Source organism: Trachypithecus francoisi, unplaced genomic scaffold (assembly GCF_009764315.1).
Source record: "Trachypithecus francoisi isolate TF-2019V2 unplaced genomic scaffold, Tfra_2.0 Lachesis_group4, whole genome shotgun sequence".
Lineage (NCBI taxonomy): Eukaryota > Metazoa > Chordata > Mammalia > Primates > Cercopithecidae > Trachypithecus > Trachypithecus francoisi.
The window spans coordinates 102,146,995-102,171,740 of NW_022681469.1; the positions used below are offsets into that span (position 1 = coordinate 102,146,995).

The window sequence follows — 24,746 nt, forward strand, 5'->3', positions numbered from 1 at the left end:
TGAAGCATCATAATATTAAAATAACAATTTAGCAAAATATCTAAAAATTCACATGTTATCAGTAAAAGTGAATAGAGGGAAGGAAAGAGATGGGAAAGGTAATCTCATCACCTCAGACAGATAGGAGTCAGTTGACACTATTAAGTTATTGATGTTGATAAAAATACAAGAGAAACAGAATATAAGAATATATAATTTTAAATTTAAAGATAACTATCAGCCAGGCATGGCTGCATACACCTGTAATCCCAGCTACTTGAGAGACTAAGGCAGGAGTATTGCTTGAGTCCAGGAGTTGGAGGCCAGCCTGGGTGACATAGTGAGACCTTGTCTCTAAAAATAAAAGAAAGAGAGAGAGAAAGAGAAAGAGAGAGAAGGAAATAAAGAAAAAAGAAAATTATAATAGTTTCCCAATCTGGATTAAAACACATTACAGCTATATATTGTTTCAAGAGGAAAAACTAAAACCAAAAATGATAGGCAAGAATGTTTCAGGTAATTACAAATAAAAAGGAGCTAGCTCTGGTAGGATCAACTTTCTAAAAAGCAGAATTCAAGGAACAAAGAGCAAAATGAGTAATTTTCTATTGATAAGGGAGGGATGTAGTCCACAATGAAGATGTGAAAACGCTACACCTTATTTCAGCCATAGGATAGATCTTGCATGCTACGCCAGGTATGGTCCTTTTCTTTAAATTAGTGCCCATGAAATAGTTACAAAAATTCCCATAAGTTAGATGACAAAAAATCAGGTTAGATTAAATCAAGATTAGATTATGTAGGACATACTCTCTGACTCTACTGTTACAATGTTACCATATTATAGTCATATAATATGTAATATTATTAAATTAATTAATTATTAAATTAATTAATTACATATTATGTAACTATCCATAATGACCATATTGTTATCTAGAAAATAAAAAAGGTAAAGAAAGGAAGAAGACAAGTTTAAGTTGCACCACCACTAAAAACAACTATTGGAAATATGTTTTCAAAAATAGACAACTTCTGGGAAATAAAAATTGCCATTGTGGTCTTCTTAGAAGTTGACATGTCAAATGGGTGACCTGTAGCCAAAACCATAGACAGAAATTCTCTGATTTACAAAACAATTAGGGAAAAAAGTGGAAGACTAATCTATTGAAAGCACGGGAATGAAAATATCAAATCTAAAAGCAAAGACAAATGAATTAGAAATGAGAAAGCAGCAGAGTTTCTAAATTCAAGAACTACGTCTTTAAAAAGGCAATGAAATTAACAGATCTCTAGAATAGCACCGTCCAGTGAAACTTGCTGTAATGTTGGAAAATTCTATGTTGGTGCTGTGCAATACAGCAATTACTAGTCATGTGTCTATTGAACATTGAAATGTGCTAGTGAGACAAAAGAAGTAGATTTTTAATTTTATTCAATTTTAGTTATTCCAAATTTAAATTGCCACATACGACTAATGGGTATCACATTGGACAGAAGAGCTCTAGAAAGTAGACAGAGAAGAAAATCAGCAAATAAATACTCAAAAATGTTAATATATAGATGTGGATTAAAATAGAAGGTGCAAATAAATTTATGCAAATAAATTTGAATCTCTCTACAAAATGGCAATTTTAAGGGGAAATATTCCAAAAGAAATAGATAAGATGAATGCAGCAATAACAAAGACTTTTAAAAATTTGTGAAATAATTACTTTGCTAAAATTATTTTGGATTCCAAGAGTTTTATAGGCAATTTTATTCAAATATTGGGGAATAGACTATTCCCAGGATAAAAACAATGTAAAAGAAGAAACTAAAGGCTAGAATGGAAACCAAAGGCAAGGAATAGAATTACTGGCAGTACAAATCTGTAAGTATGTTCTAGTAACAATATAATATGACCAAATAGAACTTATCTGAGTAATGCAAGTTGGCTTTACTATTAATAATTTGCTTTTTCTTTCTTTCTTTTTTTTTTTTTTTGAGACAGAGTTTCGCTCTTCTTGGCCAGGCTGGAGTGCAGTGGCACTATCTTGGCTCACAGCAACCTTCTGCCTCCTAGGTTCAAGCGATTCTCCTGCATTAAGAATTTTTTTTTTTTTAATTTTTTTTGAGATGGAGTTTTGCTCTTGTTGCCCAGGCTGGAGTGCGATGGCGCGATCTTGACTCACCACAACCTCCGCCTCCTGGGTTCAAGCGATTATCCTGTCTCAGCCTCCTGAGTAGCTGGGATTACAGGCATGCTCCAGTACGCCCAGCTAGTTTTGTATTTTTAGTAGAGGCAGGGTTTCTCCATGTTGGTCAGGCTGGTCTCGAACTCCCGACCTCAGGTGATCTGCCCGCCTTGGCCTCCCAAAGTGCTGGGATTACAGACGTGAGCCACTGCGCCCGGTCAAGAAGTTTTTAATACATGATCCAGATGTCATTTAGACTTTCCCTTTAAGACCTATATAAGATTGTTTCAAACCTTCATTTTACATACAGTTTTAATCCTTAAAGTTTCTGTGAAAATTTTAGGGGTTTCCCCTCATTACTTCTGGCTATTGTTTTCTGAGTCTGTTGCATTTTTTCCTATACTTCGTGTCTTGCAGATAACAAAGGATGGGACACAATCCATTCTTCATAATTTCTAAATCCTCTCTGCATGGTAACTTTCAGAAAGCAGCAAGTGTGTGAAACTTTTATGATTCCAGACAGCCAGTTATATTACAATTCCACATAGCATTTAACTTAAACACAAATGCCAGAGGTATATGTTTTTGGAAAATTCTGCACTTATACCTGCCAAGTGTCTTACACCATTTGTGTTGCTATAATAAAATACCTGAGACTGGGTAATTTATAAAAAACAAAAATTTATTTCTCACAGTTCTGGAGGATGAATATCCAAGATAAAGGTGCTGGCAGATTCAGCATCTGGTGAGGGCCTGATTTCTGCTTCTAAGATGGTGTCTTGTTGCTGTGTCCTGTGAGGGGAGGAACGCTGCGTCCTCACATGATGGAAGGGACAAAAGGGAACCAGACTCCTTCCATGAATCCCTCATGACCCAATGACCTCCCAAAGGCCACACCTCTTAATATGTTATACTGGGGATTTGGTAAAACAGATTAATCTAATAAGATAACTCAGAAATAAACTCTAGTGTCTTTGGGAATTTAGAATGTATCATCACAGATCAAATTTGATTCTTATATTTTGATGGGGGAGTCCTTTTCCCCACCCCTGATGTATTGATAAGGAGTTGAATTTTCAAATCTTTTTGCAATTGCAGGAGACAGAATTCCTGAAAAGTTCCTAAAACCAATAATTACTGTATTGAAAATAACAAAACAGTATCTAGGTGACTGATTTAAGATATTCAAAACATTATTGGTACTTTATTTTTTGTACCATCATTATTTTTTTGTTTTAGTGAGCATAAAGTTCTTCATCTGGGCTTTATTCCATTCATTCCTGATTCCTATGTATCCCAGCCCCAAACTTCCTACCCACTGAGAATTTTAGGGGTTTTATTCATCAAAAGGAGAGGAAGGCTACAAACCCATGTCACAGATATTTTGAGAACCACCGAAGGTTTTCAGTAATGTTTTTTCCTTCCCTTTACAGAGAATTAAGTCTCTTTCTTTCCCTGTGCTTCTCAGGACTCAGCTTTCTGCCAGCATAATCTTTGAGTATTCTTATACAGAACTGAGTTGATAAGTCACTTGTCAGATTTAAATGGGATTACCACATCACCTTGGGCTCCTCCTAGCAGCAGTTTATCAAGCTGCCACTCTTAGCCACATCACAAAATGAATCTGTAGTTATTTCTGATTTAGATTCTTCTTATCTCATTTTCTTGCTTTCTTGTCTTTTCTCAGCCCATTAAATTCACCTTGCATTATTTATCCTCCCCTGCAGCCCGAATTTCTTTTGTTAAAGGAAGCTGCAAACTGCTGCATGCAAGATAGTAAGTCAGGCCTGTAATCCCAGCACTTTGGGAGGCCAAGGCAGGTGGATCACGAGGTAAGGAGTTTGAGACCAGCCTGGCCAACATGGTGAAACGCCGTGTCTATTAAAAATGTAAAAATTAGCTGGGCATGGTGGCGGGCACCTATAGTCTCAGCTGCTCAGGAGGCTGAGGCAGGAGAATCGCTTGAACCTGGGAGGCAGAGGTTGCAGTGAGCCGAGATCACGCCACTGTACTCTAGCCCGGGTGACAAAGTGAGACTCCAAAAAAAAAAAAAATCGTGGAGACTAAGTCAGGACTCTTCTTAGTTGCGATAAGGCAAATTCTATTTCCTATGTAAAAAATTGTCTGTTTCCTATTCAGAAATGCAGGACATTCTGCATCATCTACACTATGCGTCTGTTTATTTGCTCTGTAATGAAGTAATAAACACAGGGTGATGTATCACACAGAGCCTTGGATTAGGAGAATGAGAATTTAGGTCAAAGTAATCTGTTTTCTAACCCTGTAATCTGGGTTATTTGATTTCTTGGAGACTTAATGTCCCAGTGTTCAATAGTTTCCATAATACTTACTTTGAAGGGCTAATGATTCAGTAGGCTAACACAGGTGAAGTCCAGCACATAGCAAGTACTGAACAAATGTTTGCTACATCTGAATCAGAGACCCTGCTCTCTTGATGAGTTCAGTGGTACAGATGCTGCCAGTCTGGAGGATTTATAACCAGTCTGGAGGGTTTATGGGTCCATGAAAAGTTGTCTTTGTGAAAAGAAGGGAGATGATTTATGGCAGGGACAGAGGGGAGGTAAGAGGAAAGGAGAATGTAGTAGGCATTGAATGAGAGTCAGGAATAAGTCAAAGGAGAGAGGAAGGAGGTGAGGAGGGGAGTGAGGAGAAGCTGATGAGATGGAGTGGGTTGAAGGGAGATTGTCACCTCCTGCACCTGAGCCGCATTATTTTTGGTGTCCTGAAAGCTTATTTCACCTAAGAGTTCCCTCATGGGGTTTTTGATATTATTGAGAAAGACCTGTGTGACTCTACCTGTTTGTGTATTTTTGGCTCTATTTAGTCAGAAACATTTCATGCTTTCAACATCAGCTTAAAATAAATCAGAGCAGGGGAATTTTTATTTTTCATTTTGTCAGAGCAGACCTTTCCAGTGCCCCTGGAGAGTCTTCTGCCCACGTTTGTGGAGAGTCAGAGGAGGGGTTCTTTTCCACTCTCTCAGAGTTCACAGAGGAGAGTACTTACTCCAAAAGAGTCACCAGATTGAGTTGAGATGAGCCATGGGAGAGGTCCATGGTGATCCTTCTAAGGCAGGAACGAGTAGCAGATTAGATTCTGGCTGTATTTTCTAGCATATAAAAGTTGTGTGGATACCCTGTATCCTGGGCACCTCTTTGGCCTGGCTTCACATCCTCTTGGTCCTATTTTTAAGCTCCAGCTTAATTTCTCTTAATATCCACCCAGTTTATGTGGGAATCGCCCCATACTCATGTGTGGGTAGACCCCGAAGGGCTAGAGAATTAATTCCCTATGGAGTTACCTTTGACCATGGGGGATGAGAGCCTGCAGATAAATGTTCCCTGTTCGATTCCTCTGGGGGATAATTCTGAGCATGCTCCCCACCTTCTCTGTAATCCCCATAGAACCCAGCCCCAGGTATCCTGTCTTGATAGGGTTTATTATTAAGTACAGTAAGGCCAACAGATCAGAAGGTGACTGACATTGAAAAGATAGTGTGTTACACTCACAGATTCCAAGAGAAGGCACACATCATACCGTGGGTGCCATACAGGAAAGCACTGGGGCTGGTCACTGGGCAGAGGGGGATCAGGCTGCTGTGGGCAAGAGCCTCAATGTGGTTCAGGAAGCAGTGAGTGAGGCAGGGTAAGCAGATTTAGGATTGGCTAGTTGGATAATGTCAGTGGTCTTGGGGTAATTAAGGCAGATGGATAGTGGCCAGGAACACAAAAGCTCTGTAAGGGCAGTGGTTGGGGGTGCGGACTCTGGGTCAGTTGGTTTGTATTTGAAAGGCGCACCCCTGGGAGGAGGACTACTGCCTGAGGAGGTGCAGGGACAAGGTGACTCAGATATATTATTATTGGGTTGTCTGGAACCAGACATGTCTGGCATATGCACATAGGGCAGATGTTACAGTGTAAAGTTTACAGATGCTAGAAACATGGTGAATACACCCACGGGGATGACGACTTGACAGGATGACGACTTGACATTGCACCTGTGTCTTGGTTTTCCCTTGTTACTCCCTGATTTACTCTCCCTGTTCTCCTCTCCTGCCTCCCGGAATCACTTCCAAAATAAAAAGCTTGCCACAAGCCTTGTCTCAGAATCTACTTTTCAGAAAGAAACTTGGTCAAGACCTTATGCTGGGTGCAATTCAGAATGGGCTGAACAAGGCCCTTTTTTTCTGCACACGGCAGTGTTCTTTGTTCATCTTTCTTAGAGTGTTTCCTGCGATATATTTTTTTACTTTAAAATTGTTAATATTGTTATTACTCACCTTTTGCCTTAAAGTTTTATTTTTACTTTTTGAAAAATAGTCTATCATTTATGATTTCATTCAGCAAACATCTTTTCAGAGCCTGCTGAATATATAATCATGAGTTCACACTGATAGTTCTAGTTCAAATCTAACACAATAGGCATCTTTACCTTCTCCTATTGTCTGTTTGTATTTTCTGTCTCCTGGAATAAGAGCTGTGGTTTCCAGCACCCTCATTATGGCTGCTCATTTGCTCTGTCCTACAGTATATATGATATAGTTTAGAACTGCTCCTTTATGATTACTAACAACAGCAAACCTACCCAGGGAGGTTCAAGATTTCTCTGCTGTGTGTGTGTGAGTATGTGTGTGTGCATATTTAGAATTGATCTCTCTAGTGATACATAGTAGGGGTACTGTATTCGTAAGATATTTAAATTAATTATTTTCCATTATAATTATATTACTAATATCACATACAGTTAGGTTTGTTTCTGTTTCTATTCAATTTTAGGATTTAAAAAATTTTTTTGTTAACTATATATTTGAATATTAAAACATTTACATTATTCAAAAGTAAAAACTGTATAGAAATGTGAAGTCTTTCATCTCTAACCTGTCTTACTTTTTCCGAACTCATCCCTTGTGGGTAATTTTCATTGTTTCTGGTCCTGTCTTCTTTGTCTTTTGCAAAAATAAACACATATATTTCTCCTTGTTTCTTATTCAAGAGGGAGCATAATATAAACAGACTCATGCATGTTTCTTTTTCACTTATAATAGATCTTGAAAATCACTCCTTATCAGCTTATAGAGATCTTTCATTTTGGAATATTGGTCAGTGGCATAGCAATCCATTACATAAATGTACTATAGTTAATTCAGATGTAGTTAGGCTAACTACAAGAGATTTCTTAAAGGGGAGCAGCATGAGGACTTTGGCACTGTTAAAGGATAATTTTTTGAAAATTCATACAAGTACAAAGTGAACACGTGTCAAAGATCTTATTCACCACATTGATGAAGAAACTAGTAAGATGTTTTAACTAGTTTGGAAGAAAATCCAAAGAGCATACAAATATGTAAATCCATCAGGTATGCTGAAATGAATTTACTTAATGGATGTGAAACTGGCAAGACTCATCAATATCTACACGGCCATAATTAATTGCATTCCATGGGACACATTTTACATTTCTACGGACAAGATTCATTTGTGTTGCTATCAGTTTTCTCCAATTTACAGTACTGTAAAGTAGTTCCAAGATAGTGAAAAGTGAAGACAATTCAGATGGGTGAGATAGATAGGACATTCATGAAAGTTTTTGGTCAATTTCAAACACTTTGATGGATTGGAAAATTGTTTATGGAGGGTATTAAGGAGAGGGCTAGGGAAAACAAATTTAGTTTTCTAAAGTCTGACTCTAGTCTAAATCAATTAGCAGCTGCCTTGTGTTTTTCTCCCTCTTCAAACCTTCTTGAGTGCAGGGATGGTAGAGTTTTATTTTGAGAAACTGTTCCAGCCACCCAACCTTTAGCAGCACCACCCTGATCAGTCAGCAGCCATCAACACTGAGGCACGATTCTCCACCAGCAAAAAGATTACATCTCCTTGAAGGCTCAGATGATTGTTACCATTTTTTAAAATTTCAGCAATAAAGCATTTTAGAATTAAGATATGTATATTGTGTTTTTAGACAAAATGCTATTGCACACTTAATAGACTACAGTATAAACATAACTTTTATATGCATTGGGGAAACCGAAAAAATTTGTGTGACTCATTATATTGTGAATTTGTTTTATTGCAGTGGTCTAGAACTGTGAACCTATGATATCTTCTACGTATGCCTGTATATTGTTTTCTAACCTTTTTAGAAGATGAAGGCAAGCGAGAGGGGAGTTGAGAGTGAGTGTTGAGTGAATCATAGTCATCTCTTCAACCACAGTCTTCTTTTAAACTCATCAATGTGTGTCTTTGTGGGGCTGGTACTTTGGAGGTATCATCACAATTTTGTTTGGGAGCCCTTAATGTAGAGGTGGCTTTGGTCTTATGATCCTTCTGATTCATTGACTGAGAAAATGGTGAAAAAGCTCTTATGAATTCATTAATAGTTTTAGATGAATTTGTAGATTTATTAATCACATCTATGTATATTTAAAAATTAGTTACATATTTATGGGTAAGATGTAATTTCACCCACAGTTAAATGCATGGCACTCTATGGATTCAGAAGCTCTTCCTATGAGCCTGCCATTCCTCATAAGTCGCTACTCCACAGCACAGTAGTTTCCTCTCTGAAACACAGATATGGCTGTGTCACCACAACCTTGCTCAAAAATCTGTCTTTTCTTTCTTTTTATTGCTTGGAGGATAAATTCTTAAATGAGTAGCATTTTATTCAAGGCACTTTGCAAATGGTCCAACAGGCCTCTGACCCGATCTCTGGACACTGCCCCCGTGGCTTCGTGCCAGCCTCAGGAGCTGCTTTGTTACGCCTCTAAGCCTTTGCATATGCTGTCTGCACTGATTGTTTTCCCCTCTTTTCTACCTGCTGAAGAGTGTCTCATGCTTTAGACCATATCCAATGTCATGTTCTCTGTGTGGTTTTCCCCAGGGCCCCGAGGCAGAGTGAGTGAGCTCTCCTTCGGGTCCCATAGCCCTCTGTTTGCCCCTCAGTTATGGTGCATTGCCAGTTTATTGTGATTGCTTGTGGGTTCCCTTGGGAACCAGTCTCATTCATCTTTCCATTTCTAGGGCTAAGAATGAAACCTGGCACATTGAGGGAATTCAATATGTGTTTACTGAATGAAAAAAATGAAGGAATAAAGGGGGATGTGCAGGAACTTTATTGTAAGGCCTTCACTTAGATCAAGTTTAAGAAAACAGGCTGCTGTTCTTGTTCTTCCTCCCAGAAGCAGACCTTCATTAACATAGAACTGATCTTCATTAATACAGAACCAGACTTCGTTAATAGGACCAGATCTTATTAAGATATATGTGTAGGGCCTTTAAAAAACAAAAAAAGCTGTCTTGTCTTTCAGGGGTTTGAGGAATCTGTTTCCTTCCACTGATGCACTTTAATTTTCTCTTGATAGACACAAAAGCAGTTTGTATGGACACCCCAAGGGAGGTCAGTTATGGCATGGGCATTGAAAGAGCTGTTTGCTGACACATGGGTGTCCTTGCTTGTAGGCTCAGGGATCCATGTGAGGCACTCCCTGTTGTGCGTGAGGTTCTTTCAATCTTCCTGGCAGAGCTGTCCTTCTGGCACAACAAGCCAGGGTGATTTCTTCTGTGGTGGGCTGCAGGTGGCTGGCCAAGGTGTCAGGGAGGAATCCCCATGTGCACACAAATCCATTCTCTATCTGCCTATCCCATGCATGGTGTGTGTTAGCTAGCACTGCTTCTCACTCCTTCATGCCCATCCCTCATGCCCCATACGGAGCCTTTGTGTGAATTAGAAAAATCCAGTATTTTGCATAGACACAGCTCTACGGTGCATGGCTTAGTGATCTGACAGTGGTTTATTTTTTAAAAATTTTTATTTATTGTTATTTTATATTATTCTATTTTTATTTTACTTTAAGTTCCACTATATGTGTGCAGAATGTGCAGGTTTGTTACATAGGTATACATGTGCTGCGGTGGTTTGCTGCACCTATTGACCCGTCCTCTAAGTTCCCTCCCCTAAACCGCACCCCTCAACAGGCTCTGGTGTGCATTGTTCCCCTCCCTGTGTCCATGTGTTCTCATTGTTCAACTCCCACTCATGAATGAGAAGATGTGGTGTTTGGTTTTCTGTTCCTATGTTAGTTTGCTGAGGATGATGGCTTCCAGCTTCATCCATGTCCCTGCAAAGGACATGATCTCATTCTCATTTTTATGGCTGCATAGTATTCCATGGTGTATATGTGCTACATTTTCTTTATCTAGTCTATCATTGATGGGCATTTGGGATGGCTCCATGTCTTTGCTATTGTAAATAGTGCTGCAATAAACATATGTGTACATGTGTCTATATGGTAGAATGATTTACGTTCCTTTGGGTATATACCCAGTAATGGGATTGCTGGGTCAAATGGTATATTTCTCATTCTAGATCCTTGAGGAATCGCCACACTGTCTTCCACAATGGATGAACTAATTAACGTTCCAACCAACAGTGTAAAAGTGTTCCTATTTCTCCACAGCCTCGCCAGAATCTATTTCTTCTTGACTTTATTTAATTAATTAATTTATTTTTTAAGCTGGAGTTTTGCTCTTGTTGCCCAGGCTGGAGTGCAATGGCGTGATCTCGGCTCACTGCAACCTCTGTCTCCCAGGTTCAAGCGATTCTCCTGCCTCAGCCTCCCAAGTAGCTGGGATTACAGACATGCACCACCATGCCCGGCTAATTTTGTTATGTTTAGTAGGGACGGGGTTTCTCCATGTTGGTCAGGCTAGTCTTGAACTCCTGACCTCAGGTGATCCACAGATGCATTTTTTTTTCTGAATATTTTCCTTCTTTAGTTGTTTGAATCCATGGAACCCATGGATATGGAGGCTCAACAGTATTTGGTGCCTTTGGCTGTTTTGAAGAGCGCTAGTCAGGTGTTCTGTCACAAGTTCTTCAAGTGGTTTATCTAATGTTTTCTCCATGACTAGACTGGGTGTTTTAGACTGATTGTTTAATAAGTTTTATTTCTGTTTAGGTATGGTAAGTTCAACAGATAAGGAGACAAATGCCATTGTAAAGAGAATTTGTTACCCACAGTTCCCAAGAGCGGGCTTCCATGTCATGTTATGGGGCCATCTGGGGAAGCACTGGTGTCAATTAGGAAGCGGGGGTGGGACATTGTGGGCAGGAACCTTTGTTGTGGTTTCTGCAAGAAGGAACAGGCAAGGCAGGGTAAGCAAGGTTGGGACTGGCTGGTTTGAATGATTCTGGGGGGCTGGAGCCTAGGGGCTGCCTAATACCTAGTTTCCTGGTACCAGGCCCTGAGGTGATTAGGCCCAGTGGAGAGTGGCCAGCGGTGTGAAAGTCCTACAAGGGAGGTAGTTGGTGTGTGGACTCTGGATTGGCCGGTTTGTGTTTTAAAAGCACACCCCGGGAAGGAGGACTTTCCCTGGGGAGTTGGGGGTTCGGGGAGAGTGGGGCAACAAGGGAGACAGGAGGCCAAAGTCAGGTGACTCGGGCATACTATTGGTTGTCCAGAACTAGCTGTGTTGGGCACATGCATGTAGGGCAGATGTTACAGCATCAAGTTTATGGAAGCTAGAAACATGCCTACTATACAGAGCAAAGTGACATTTTCATGACTTCATATCAAGGGCACACACTATCAGCACAACTTCTCACTGTTGAGTTTGACCTTGATCACCTGGCGGATCAGGCGCTCCTTTTGTAGACACCGCTTTCACTTGATGCCCACCTTTAACATTTATCTCACATGTTTGAAGTTTTACATGCATAAACATACATGTAATTTTCCTGGGTCTTGATATTGTAGAAGAATCAACCTGTTGATCGTGAGTTCTAGTTCTTAAAGGTGGTGCCCTCTTTGGGGTGGGTGTCTCCATAGAATGGAGTCTTAGGCTTCAGGCAAGCCGAGTTTATAGGGGAGACTTGTGTTTGAACATCCTCACTGTTCCTTAAAATGGTAGTGCTTTATATACTTCCAATTGCTGACTAAACATCTAAATAGATACCTGCAATGAGACAAGGTATATCCAATAACTTAGCTTTGAGTCAAAATACTCAGAGTGGTAGCCTATTTTCTACATATAAATGTAAAAATTCCTGGTTACAGCTCTCTAATGTTGGTGGAGATGATGAGAAATATATAAATTTCCCTGCTCTGCTTTGGAAGATCCTGAGTTGGGGAAGGCAGGACATGGAGTCAACTGGTGGATGATTCACCTGCATCTCTCTTTTCCCTATGCCTCAGGGTCTAAGTCACAGAACTGTCTGTGGAACTCCCTCATCGACGGGCTCACAGGGAATGTCAAGGAGAAGCCACGGCCAACAATTGTCCATGACCCTCGACCCCCAGAAGAAATTCTAGCTGATGAATTGCCACAGCTGGATAGCCCGGAAGTCTTGGTGAAGACATCCTTCAGGTTTGGTGGATTGCAACTCAATGTGTTCCTTCTTATTTGCTTGTGGAGTTGTTTCAATCCAGTTAGATGCATAGTCAGTGTGGACAGCAAATTACTTCATTTCTTTGCACTGAGTAAATTAGAATTGATGAAGGAGGGTTGGAATCAATGCTAGCTGGACTTCTGGCTGGATTTCCTGAATGTAGTGAAGATCTTATCAGTAGTTAAGTTGCTGTTGGTATTTAATTGGTATTGGCATTTAAATGCGGAGGCAAAGGATTTACTGATGTTGGCAATTTGAATTGGATTAATGAGTCTTTTGCTTCAAAGGAGGATGACGCATCCAGATAAGGGCGTAGAAGAAAAGCACGTGTTGGGAATTAATTCAGTCCTGTGTCTTTAGAGTCTCTTGCTGGGGGAAGGTTTCCAGTTGTAAAAGATGTTAAGAGCTGCTGCTGACGGAAATGAAGCGAGAATTTTCTCGTGTTGTTTACCAGGTGGCTGTTTACTCTGTTCTAGTTCATCATTTAGCCTTGCATCTTCCCGCAAGGTCTCTTATTTTCTTTTGGTATTGTACTCCATTTTCATTATAACTCCGTCCCTTACCTTCTCACCCATATTAAATAAAAACCAATCTGAGTATGAATGTGGTGTTAAAAGGTGATTTTTTTTCCCCAAATGGGTCTTTCAGACTCACATTTGAAACAGTATATTTACAGTACTACTGGTTTCAGAAATTAAGACTCGATCATTTTTCCAGATTGCTTTCTGCCCCTCCTTTCTTCCTGTTATATCAATTTTACTTCTTTCACTTTTCTTTCCACTATAGACTTTCATACTCTCCACATGGTTAGCAGAACATATAAACCTCATTTTTCTTTCCCCATAAACAATTCAGACAGCTCTTGGAGTTCCATGAAATAGATTTGAAAAGTGTACTCTCTTTTGCATCCAGGTGATATGCGTAATTCCTCAGTGAGAGCCATTTCATTGTGTGAAGGTTCTTAGTGTCTATTGAATTATAGATGAGTTCAGAAAGGAGTGATAAATAGGGGTTTGGATTTCTTTATACAGTGTGACGAGTGCATTGGTGAGACAAGAATTGCAGGCAAATGCTGTTTTTATTCCTACTAAGGGCCTGGTTATTGCATCATAAGGTTTTGAATAAACTAAAACTCACTCACCTGGAGAGAAGTACATCTTATGAACCTGCAATTCTCAGCAAGTGACTGTGATGAAAGAGGGGACTGTGAATGGCTTTCACTGTCTATGTGTTCTCGCCTTGGAGCATCTCTTATGGAGTCAATCTCTTCTCCTAAGGGTTCTTATAGCTACTCTTTTCACCCCAAACCAGGTTCATCATCTTCTTCGATGAACGGGCAAAGAGCTACTCTCATGAAAAGAACATCTTATTTGTTCACTCAACTCCTTTACCATCATCTGTTTTGTTTGCATTCTCTTGGTGCTCTTTAATAGAATGTATTGATGCCCATGAGCGTCATTTGATCTGTTAGGTGTAACATGTAGCAGTGTCTTGGTTTCTGAAAGAGATTAAGTTATACATTGAATATCAGGACTTATTTCTGTTTCCTTGTAACATTTGGTGCTGTAGGAAGAAGACTGCAGGTGCGTGCAGGTATATGCCAACCCTTTAGCAATTGAGACAAGAAATCCATTAGCATTTATTTATTTATTTATTTATTTATTTATTTACTGGTACCCTTAATACAACTGTATACTATTCTGTAACTATCCTTTCTTCCAAAAAAGATGGTTGATTTTGATGACAATGCTAAATGGTAAATATTTTCTTCTGCAATTGTCCTTAATTGTGGTGGCATGATCAGCTGTGAGATTTGTTGTGCATAAATTACTACAAGTAAACTACTCAGGTATGGGAAGAGTTTATCAACGAATAAATCAGAGCAGAATCAAGGTCACCTTACAGCTCCTCTGTAGGGTCATTACCACTGACTGGTACCACAATAAGGGTTAGTGATAGCTTTGATTACTTCCTTCTCTTTTTCCTTGGTCATACTTGGAGGGCATTTGGAGTTTAGGGCCAGGAAATATGGTCATCAGCTCTTACCAAACAAGATACAAATGACAATGTCAATAAGCCCAATGTGCCAAATTATCAGGAGGTCCAGTCTTTTCTTGGGGTTCTTGACCCTCACTATTCCCAAGGACCCCCAGCCTTATTGACAATGGTTCAAGAATCATTGCTTATCCTGCTATGCCTTTTGTCCCTTGCTAGGGAAATGAGGTCTCATGTTGAGCGTGGACTTTCTGACCTCAGTGAAACTAGGCATTTTTGTCACCAACCTAGATTACCTCTTCCTTGTGATGTCTCCTGTCTGTGGCTTCTGTTGTCTTTTCCTGACCCTTGGCCTCAGCACAACCACAGTTTTTCTCAGATGTATTCTAATAATGTTGATTCTCAAAAGGAAGGGGTTAGATACTTAATTCCACTTTCCCCAGAAATCTTTTCTAGCTCTCTGCAAGGTGGAGGCAAATATATACAAGCTACCACCAGGACAAAATGTGTGTACTTGTTTAATATTTGCATTTAGTATTTTCATTTAAGTAGTTGTTCTCAGAGCAAAGGGACAGTCTGCTCTAAAGCTAAATTCTACTTTCCATTTCCAAATATATGAATTATTTACAAATTTATCAATGATGGGTGTTTTTCAAAAAAATTTCAAATGTTTGTATGTTTCAGTCTCCACCAGACTCCCTGTTACATCAGCAATAACTGTTCTTATTTGCCAGGCTTAACCCAAAAAACTCAAGGATTCTGCCCATTTTAGAGATGAAGAAACTGGCCTGGAGAGAGAAAGCCTATAAAAAATTGCTGGTGGATTGCTAGTCTCCAATGCAGCAGCAAGGAGTGGCTTGGGAAAACTTTAAGTCTTACTTTATCACCCCACCCCAAATAAGTATATCATCTATAAACTCACATAAAAAGCATGCTTGTGATTCAAATGCAGCTTCAAGGCATGTCCCTGGGCCTTGTCTTCCAATCAGGCTGCAATCCCTAAGTATGGCCTGCAAACACTCTGAATTGTTGCTGGATTAATGTCAGTTACTAATAATGCCAGAGGGTATAGCTGAAAGTGAGAATTTGACACACTGACTTGGAAATAAAGATTTTGGAAAATGAAGGCACCACCTTTCTTCCCCAAGGGTTGTGTCAATAGTTGAGGTTTGTGCAAATGCCATCTCAACTCTGGGTGTGGTCCCTGACAGTCTTCCCTCTTGTCCCCTTCCTGGCTGGGCAGTGCTGATGAGGCAAATACTCTGTGTATTGGGGCAGACAGTTTAGCAGAGTCTTGGGACGAAGCTTCCAGGGCTTGAGGGGAAGGTCTCCTCGTGGCTGCCCAGATTCAGATCCCAGCCAATATTGCTGGAAGGCAACACAGTTTAGTGCTTAGTTGTACTAAGGGCTTTAGTCTTTGCTCTCCAAGAAAGGAACAGTTTAAGCTATCCAGGTGGGAAAATTTGACTTCTGATAGTGGCTGTACTGGGTTTCAGTTCCAACTCTATTACCCCTGGCCAATTGCTTCATCTCTTCAAACCTCTGTTTTTTCCTCCTCCCCCCAACCCCCCGGCTTTATAATGGTATAATTGACAAAATTTGTATATCATTTACAATGTAAAATAATATGATGTTTTTTCATATGTGTACATTGCAAAATGATTAAATCAAGCTAAATAACATCCACCACTTCACATAATGTCTTTTTTTTTTGGTGGCAAAACCTCTGTTTTCTTAACTGCCAGGCTAAGGTTGGGCTTGAAGAGTGGTCTGATGACTCAAACTTGAGTGTGCATCACAATCACCTGGGGGGGATTGTTAAAACAGATTGTTGGGCTCATCCCAGATGTAGGTGGGGCCCAATAATGTTCCCTAACAAGCTTCAGGTTATACTGATGCTGCTGGTCCAGGATCACACCGAGAGAACCACTGCACTAGGTGAGAGTTAGGAGTGTTTTGCTATGTTAATTTGAGCGGGTCACTTACCTATTGATATGGTTTGGGTCTGTGTCCCCACCCAGATCTCATCTTGAATTATAATTCCATGTGTTGAGGGAGGAATCTGATGGGAGATGATTGGCTTATGGGGGCATTTCCCCCATGCTGTTCTTGTGATAGTGAGTGAGTTCTCACAAGATCTGATGGTTTTATAAGCTTCTGGCATTTCCCCTGCTTACTCTTCTCTCTCTTGCTGCTATGTGAAGAAGGTCCTTACTTCCTCTTCACCTCCTGCCTTGACTGTAAGTTTCCTGAGGCCTCCCCAGCCATGTGGAACTGTGAGTCAATTAAACCTCTTTCCTTTATAAATTACCCAGTTTCAGGTATTTATTTATAGCAGTGTGAGAACAAACCTACCTATTCCGGCCTGTTTTAAAATCTTTGAAATGGGGATAAACCCCTTCCCGGGGTTTGGGGAGGATTTAAAGGAGATAATGCATGTGAATGAGCCAAGCACAGTGTCCAGAACCTAGAACGAGCTCAGTAAGTGTTAATTTTGTATTCGTGCTCAGCACTCACTGGAATCCTTGCATGCCCTTGAGCTTACACACACAAAGTTAAATAGGATCAGGCCGGGCGCGGTGGCTCAAGCCTGTAATCCCAGCAGTTCGGGAGGCCGAGGCGGGTGGATCACGAGGTCAGGAGATCGAGACCCTCCTGGCTAACAAGGGGAAACCCCGTCTCTACTAAAAATACAAAAAACTAGCCAGGCGAGGTGGTGGGCGCCTGTAGTCCCAGCTACTCAGAGGCTGAGGCGGGAGAATGGCGGGAACCAGGGAGGCGAAGCTTGCAGTGAGCCAAGATCACGCCACTACACTCCAGCCTGGGCGACAGAGCGAGACTCCACCTCAAAAAAAAAAAAAAAAACAAAACAACAAAAAAAAAAATTTAATAGGATCAAACATGGGTTTTATGGCTCCATGTGCAGACAATGTGGGCCCTGAAAGCTCACTAAACTTGTGGCATAAAAGGTCTGTTTTCAAAATCTGAGATTTTTGAAAAGAAGAAAGTGGGAGCCATAAATAAAGAAAAAGGCTTCAGTGCCTGGAAAATAGACACTTCTGGGAACTCACCTTGGGTGCCTCTTTCCTTCTTTCTCATATTTTATCCCTTTAAACCTGTTGCTCTGCTTAGGCTTTTCTTAAAAGAGGATAGAAACTAAATTGAACCTGGGGCTAAGGAAGACAGACAAGTCCATCCAGTCTGATTAGTCACAGGAATCTCAATACCTGCCACTAGAGGACCCAAGGGAACAGGAAAGAGCTGGCTGCTGAGAGAGGTTTCTCTCCCCAGCCTCTGGTGTACACATTCCCAGAGGTGGGAGGGACCTGGCTCAGATGGTACCACAAGTAAGAGAAGCCAGTGTTTATTGAGCATCTGCTGTGTGCCAAGGACTGTGCATTCATTTGCTCATTTAATCCCCCCAAACCCTGGCAAGTTGAGTATTATTTTCTCAGTTGTACAGGTCAGGAAACTGAGGCTCAGAGAGATCAAGCAGCTTGCCCAAAGTCACCCAGCAGGTGGCAGAGCTGGAGATTTCAACCAAGTCCACCTAGCTCTACAGCCTTGCTCCTTCAGCATATTCTACTAGCACCACATAACCTTGGACTTCATGTCTCTGGATTTGTTGTTGGTGAAAAAAGATATGGTGTGATTGGTTATACTAATTTGAGTGTGCACTTTGGATATATAGTTTGAGTTATATTTTGATACATATTTTATGTATCCTATAAGACTGGCCCTGTTCTATTGCACTGAATCTTTTTCTAGTCTAGACTTATGTTTTCAATCCACCTACCCCTTTTGGATAGAAGCCATTGAAGGCACTGCTTCTCAAACCTTATGTCTAAATGAATTCCTTGGGGAATCCTGTTAAATGCAGATCCTGATTCAGTAGGTCTGGGGTGCAGCCTGTGAATCTGCATTTCTAACAAGCTCCAACTGATGCAGTGGTCTGAGGACCACCACCTTCTGTGTGGTGAAACACAGGCTTTGGAATCCCACAAGTGTGAATTTGCAAACAATCTTTTAAACTACATGATTTGAGTAATGGTTTTGTTCTCTTTCCTCATTTTTCACATGCAAACAGTAAAATAATGGGCTTTGGGGGCTGCTGTTAGGATTAAGTGGGCCAACGAAGGTGATAGCCTCTAAGTCTTTCTCACTCAGTTTTTAAAACCCTGTTTGGGAGAAGATTGATCCTGTACACCCCCAACTCTTTCTTTTGTGACTGGGTTACGCAATGGGCCCCAGCCAGGGAATATGAGCCCTATGGATGCTTTGTGAGTGATGCTGGCTGTGGGCCCGACCTCCTTGGGCAGTGGTGGAAATTCTGAAGCCACTCAGTGCATTGCCCATCTCAGTTACTTTACCTTGAATCATGTGACTCCCAACACAGGTTGAGTTGCCAGGTTTTGATAATTTTGCACTTGGAAGAATCGTGTGCTTACTCCCTACAGAGTCAGTGGGGGCTTGGTGAGCTTCTCTTCCCACTTAGAATGGACTTATTTGGGCTTTGGCAAAGGCTTTCTAGATTCTATAGATAGCTTACTAAGAATATGTTCCAGAGAGCAGAACCGCATTGAGCCAACACCCTCAGCTACGGATGAGATTAAGGCCTTGTCAGATCCCATTTAATGGATTGCATTTTCCATGCAGAATTAAATCGTTGAACTCATCCTAATTTTGACTTTTGGCAGTCATTTTTCCACTAGGGGCTGCTGCCAAAATGTCAGTTTCTGACTTGATTACTTTCAGGAAATGTGCAATCTGGCTGATGATATGGCATGGTGTGGGGTAGCGTCCCCTGGAGCTTCGGCCCCTCCCTAGGATGAATCATGGGTTAAAATTCCCAATTAGCTCATAGGAAGTCTAGTCACACATACTCTTCTATCACTGAGTGTTGCTCACCCACTGGAAACTTCTGGGGACACCTACTCTCCTGACTTAGTGTTGCCTTCCTGGAGTTATTTTTCACCTTTAGTCTTTGCAAATCCAAATCATTTGCCAAGGGGAAGAATGAAAGAATGAATTCTGAGAATTTTTAAAGCCTAGAGAAGTTTTTATTGCAACCTTGGCTTCACATAAAGGCAATGTTTAGGTCTCTCTTTGTAAGTTTTTAGAGACAGATTTTTCAGTGTTAAAAAATGACCAAGTATATATGAGGTAGACATTATTCCTCTTGCATTCTTGTTGGTCCTCTCCCTGGTATTTTGGGAAGGGAGGGCTTATCTCTGTGGTGGCCATGAGAATGTACCTTTCATATCTCTGATCACAGAAAGTGAACTTGACCCATGGCCTCCTAGCTTGTGTGGGGGAAATTTATCCCTGTGATGGCCGAGGCTATGCATCCCAGAGGAGCCCATTGACATTGACTGAGCATGGCAGGGACCCTAAGGTCAGCTGTTCCTGGGAGACATGGAACTCCTCTGATGGTGACTTTGGTATTCAGACTCACTAATGGCCTTGCTGAACTTTCTTTAGAGCTGCAGTACAGTCTCAGACACTTCTACCCAACTTTCTTTTACTGGGAGTCAGACCTGCATCCAGGTCTGATGGCTTTCTCAGCCTCGCTCAGCTCTTTACTCATTTATTTTTACAGATTTTACTCCAATACATCTCTTGTATGTCTAATCCTGTCTTGACATCTGCTTCTCAGAGAACCACAGTCTCCCATCACACTGCAGTTCTCTGCTGGTGCACTACTTCTAGCTTGGCGTGGGGGGCATAGCTCCAACGCTACTGGCATAGATATTCTGGGCCAGTCTCTCTATATTTAATTTTATATTTGATACTGTATCTTCCCTATGGGCTCTAGTGGGAGGGAACATGGGGCAAGCCACAATTTTCTTTAGTATCTTGTACTTTTATTGCCTTACAGGGGATTTTGGGGAAGCATTGAGATTAAAGAAACTACAACATAAGGAGAAAATTGTAATTGTACTCAAAATATAATGTTGAACTCCACACAGAAGGTCTGCTGATGGACGCCTCTGGCTCCTAGCCAGTGGGCTTGTCTCCAGGGCTGACTCCCCTTAGAGAATGCATCCTTTTTCCAACCAGAGCACATTCTTCTCAGGCCGTTGAGAAATCCAGGCTTCCACTCCCGGGAATGTAGCTCATCTGAGGTGTCCTCAACCCCTCAGCATATGCCTCAACCACAATAAATTTTAGCGGCACATTTTACCAAGTGTGAGTTATTCATCCTAGAATAACCCTCAGGAAGCTTTCAGTGCTGTTGGGTTGGGAGGAGGAGCGGGACATTCCTTCTGGAGCTTCCACCTAACTCACCCTGCCAATGTGAAGTGTGGATAAACTTCTCTATGTTTCCTAATTAGCAACAGGAACTGCTGTTCCAGCCCACATAAAGACCCAAAATATGCAGGGAATCCCTGAAGTTCTCTCTGGATAAAGGAAGGAAGTGTGAAGATTTGAGATCAGCTTGGACTAAACTACCCCTGGGGGTCAGTGTGGGGTACGAGGTAAATGCACTTCTCGTCTTCAGTTGCATAAGCACTAACTTCATTGTACACAACCTGTAGACTCACAGGGAAGAGATTTTCAATAGAGTACTTGATGTGTGAAGGTAGCACCAAGAAGCTATGAAGGTGGGAGCAGCAGAGTAGAGGAGATTGGCAGTGAGCTCATGGGTGTAGCCCAAGGTCAAGGGTGCTCTTGGATACCTCCACAACTGGGCTGCCCAACCTCCTATCCACGTGCTGTCTGGACACTACCATTGACCCATAGTAGCACATCCCACACTATTCTTATTCATATTTTGCATTAGATAGAAATTTTTCTGGGTGGCAGGGACCCACTGCCTGGATTGCCTGGCATATCATAGATGCTTTGGGTATATTTGTTGATTGAATGAATGGGCTGTGGTTTTGCAATCCAATTCATTTTTTATGGTTTAGCTCATGAACCTCCTATGAAAAGGGTGGTATAATTCTAGGAGCTGGAAGTATAAATTCAGTACATCTCAGGCATTAGAGAAATTCCTGGTTGGGAGAGAGGGCAGCAAGAGTAATGCTGTTGAAAATGCATTGCAGAATTTGGAAGCCTAAAATATAGGCAGTGGTTTGCAGAAGTCAGCTAGTAGGGGCCTACCCCCACCATATTCCTTCTCTCTCTCTCTCTTCCCTCTCCTCTCCTCTCTCTCTTCCCTCTCCTCTCCTCTCCTTTCTTTCTTTTGACAGTGTATTGCTCTGTCACCCGGGCTGGAGTGCAGTGGTGTGATCTCAGCTCACTGTAACCTCTGCCTCCTGGATTCAAGTGATTCTCGTGCCTCAGCTTCCATGCCCAGCTAATTTTTGTATTTTTAGTAGAGATGGGGTTTCACCATGTTGACCAAGCTGGTCTTGAACTTCTGGCCTCAAGTGATCCACCTACCTAGACCTCCCAGAGTGCTGGGATTACAGGCGTGAGCCACCACACCTGGGCCATATTTCTTTCTTCACTAAAATTTTTTGACTTGGCTTATTGGAGGATAGAGGGTTTATTCTTGTCAATTAGTAGGGAATGAAGAATTACTATCCAGAAAATGTACTTTATAGATTATCAGCCTAATGTGAGAAATACCTATGTAACAGGGCTGCAACTTTGTCAATACCCCAAGATGTGTGAGAAAATGTTGCTTCTTAATTTCCTTTTTAGTTGAACTACTCTTCCTCTGGAGCCCCCACTTTAAGGGGAACTAGGGAGGAACCCTACATTTAAAGTCAAACATGAACTTACCATTTGGATGACACTTTTTTTTTTCCTGATGATTTAGTTTTCTTTCAGAAAAATGCTCATTGGTTCAGATGTCCCTTCTGGCACCCTGCAGCTCACCAAGATGGTGTCTGGTTTGTGTGACTCTGCTGTCTGGTGTGATCTGGCCCCCCTTGCTGCCTGTATTTCTCTCCCAGCCCCTTTCCACTCCCACTACGGCAGTGCTACAGGCCCCGAGGAGGGTCTGGTTTTGATTATTGTGTGGTTCAGGATCAGATGGTCCAGACTTTAGCCTGTGGCTACTTTGTCCCCATGGCAACCTCCAGGACTAACTCTCAGTCACAATCCCAGGTAACTTCTGAGATTTGGCTTCAGGAGCTTGTGGGAGCCTCTGGGGCCTGTCCAAACCACAAAGAGCCTACAGACAACCTGGAAAAACTAAAACTCAGCTTCCCTTTACCTGACTCTACTGGCCACCAAGTTTACTTTGATGTAGAGCTTCCGGTTTTTGGGTGAATATCCCTCCAGAGAGAGAAGAGGAGGACACCCACGTCTCACCCTTGCCTCTTCTGCTCTAGTTTCTCTTCTCCCTGTCATCTCCCCTGCCAGAAAAGTTGGATCTCTGCCTTTCTACTTCTCCTCCCTTATAGCCTCCTCCTCCCCAGTACCAGGCTTAGGGCTAAGTCTTAATGGTGGATGAAGTAAAGAGACAGATTGGCCTACCGATATGGGACTCTACGCTGGGAACTATCTCAAAAACACCATATGTCACCCCTTACAACTTTCCATGATGAATGACTTTAACTGCATTTGTTTGTTGCAATGAAATTAAGGTACCCTAAATAAAAATAAAGCAGACCCCTTTAAAACTGTGCCCTGTAATAATGCAAATCTGTCTTGATGTGATTGGTTCATTACCTTATGATAATTTAGCCCTGTGTTTTACTCTGTAGAAATATTTGTTCCTATTTACAGCATTAGGGCAGGGTTTTTGACCTTGCTAGAGAAAAAGGAGCGGTTTCCTTCTTATTAAAATTTTTCTGATAACAAATGCTCTCTTCCCATTATTGTGCCCAGTGCATACTGTACAGTTGCATCCTGTGTTGGGCACTGAAGCTGCATGAGGTGAATCAGACCACTGCAGGCCCCATTTGTCTTCCACTACCCTCTCCCCGTCTCCCGGACCTCACAGAGATGGGTGAATATGTTGAATGGCACTATGGTATAACCATAAAACAGATCACCCTGGATTATGGTGGACATAAAAGGGAAGCAAAAGGAACAGTGTGAACCAAGGCCAGGAGACAGGAACACATGCCTTATGTTGAAGGAACTCTTTGATTTGTGACTGAGGCACGTGAATGAGAGGCAGGTAAAGTTTGGAACCAGGTAAAGGAAAGGTAAGCCTGGGACAATGCAATGTAGGGCCCTGTTTGCCATGAGAAAGAGTTTCAGTTTTATTCCACAGGCAGAAATCTTCGGAGCTCTCGGAAATCTTTGAGTAAGTGGAAAGGAGACTGTATATATTTTTAAATTAAGTTACAGAATTAGGAATTATATTTCCATGCCTCAGTTTCCTGCACACGTAGCATCGAAATGAAGGTTTCCTGGCCTGTGACAGAGATGAAATAATGGAGCTAGAGAACAGCATGGGGATTAAACACTGGGTGTTCTATGGTGCTTGGAGGAAGTACATGGACAATTTTGGGAAGAAACTTGTGAAAATACGCTTTCCCACGTGGATTGGAACAGAGACCATTTTTTAAAATTACATTCTTCTAAATGCTGTAGTAGCTAATGGTCATTGACTAAACAGCCCTACAACTGTATCCTGGCTGCAGATCCCCATTTATTGATTACTGTTAAGTGCAGCCAGAAGTGAATTTGCTAGGTCCAATTACCTCCTAACACTGGAAGTCAGCTCAGCTGTGGGAGCATTGTTATTTGCACAAGAGCTACAGACATGCTTGTCCTAATTTAGAAGGGATGATAACTCCAGCTCAGGCAACGAGGCTCAAGTACTTGAGGTGGGCATATCACAAACTGCCTGAGAGCGTGACTCATGAACTCTGCAAAGTCAGAAATAGGAATATGTCAGTCAAAGAGTAAACGTGGTCTAGGGATCCAAAATTTTAAACTTTGATTTGTTTAACATTCTCATTCTTTGAAAATGGCCCCGGTTTTGAATAAGAAAACTGTGTGTGAAGGGGACCTGTGTTATAATTGTATAATTACATGCTTGTGCAATGTTCTGCTAATTATTTTATCCTTAAGTTCATCTACTCAAATCAGGGTTGAGTTTCCTTAGTTGTTAAATTTCCCTGGTAGCACTCAATCTGGCTGTAGTGTATAACTCTAAGCCAACTTATAGGTACTTGTATTTAAGAAATGCTTTTGCATTTGTTTTTTAAAATAATGTTTTGACAATATTTAAACTTCTAGAACAATTGCAAGACTAATAAAATGACTATTGTCTTC

The 24,746-nt window shown here is 41.3% G+C and overlaps 1 protein-coding gene across 4 annotated transcripts in view; it reads left to right on the forward strand.

Moving 5' to 3' along the window:
- The window catches only part of PDE1C (phosphodiesterase 1C), a 564,336-nt gene that overhangs the window by 116,727 nt on the left and 422,863 nt on the right, over positions 1-24,746 (forward strand). For all 4 annotated transcript variants that reach the window (XM_033192699.1, XM_033192698.1, XM_033192700.1 and 1 more), the window contains exon 4: positions 12,370-12,541. In XM_033192699.1, the coding sequence (XP_033048590.1) occupies positions 12,370-12,541 (172 nt within the window). The remainder of the gene's footprint in view (positions 1-12,369; positions 12,542-24,746) is intronic.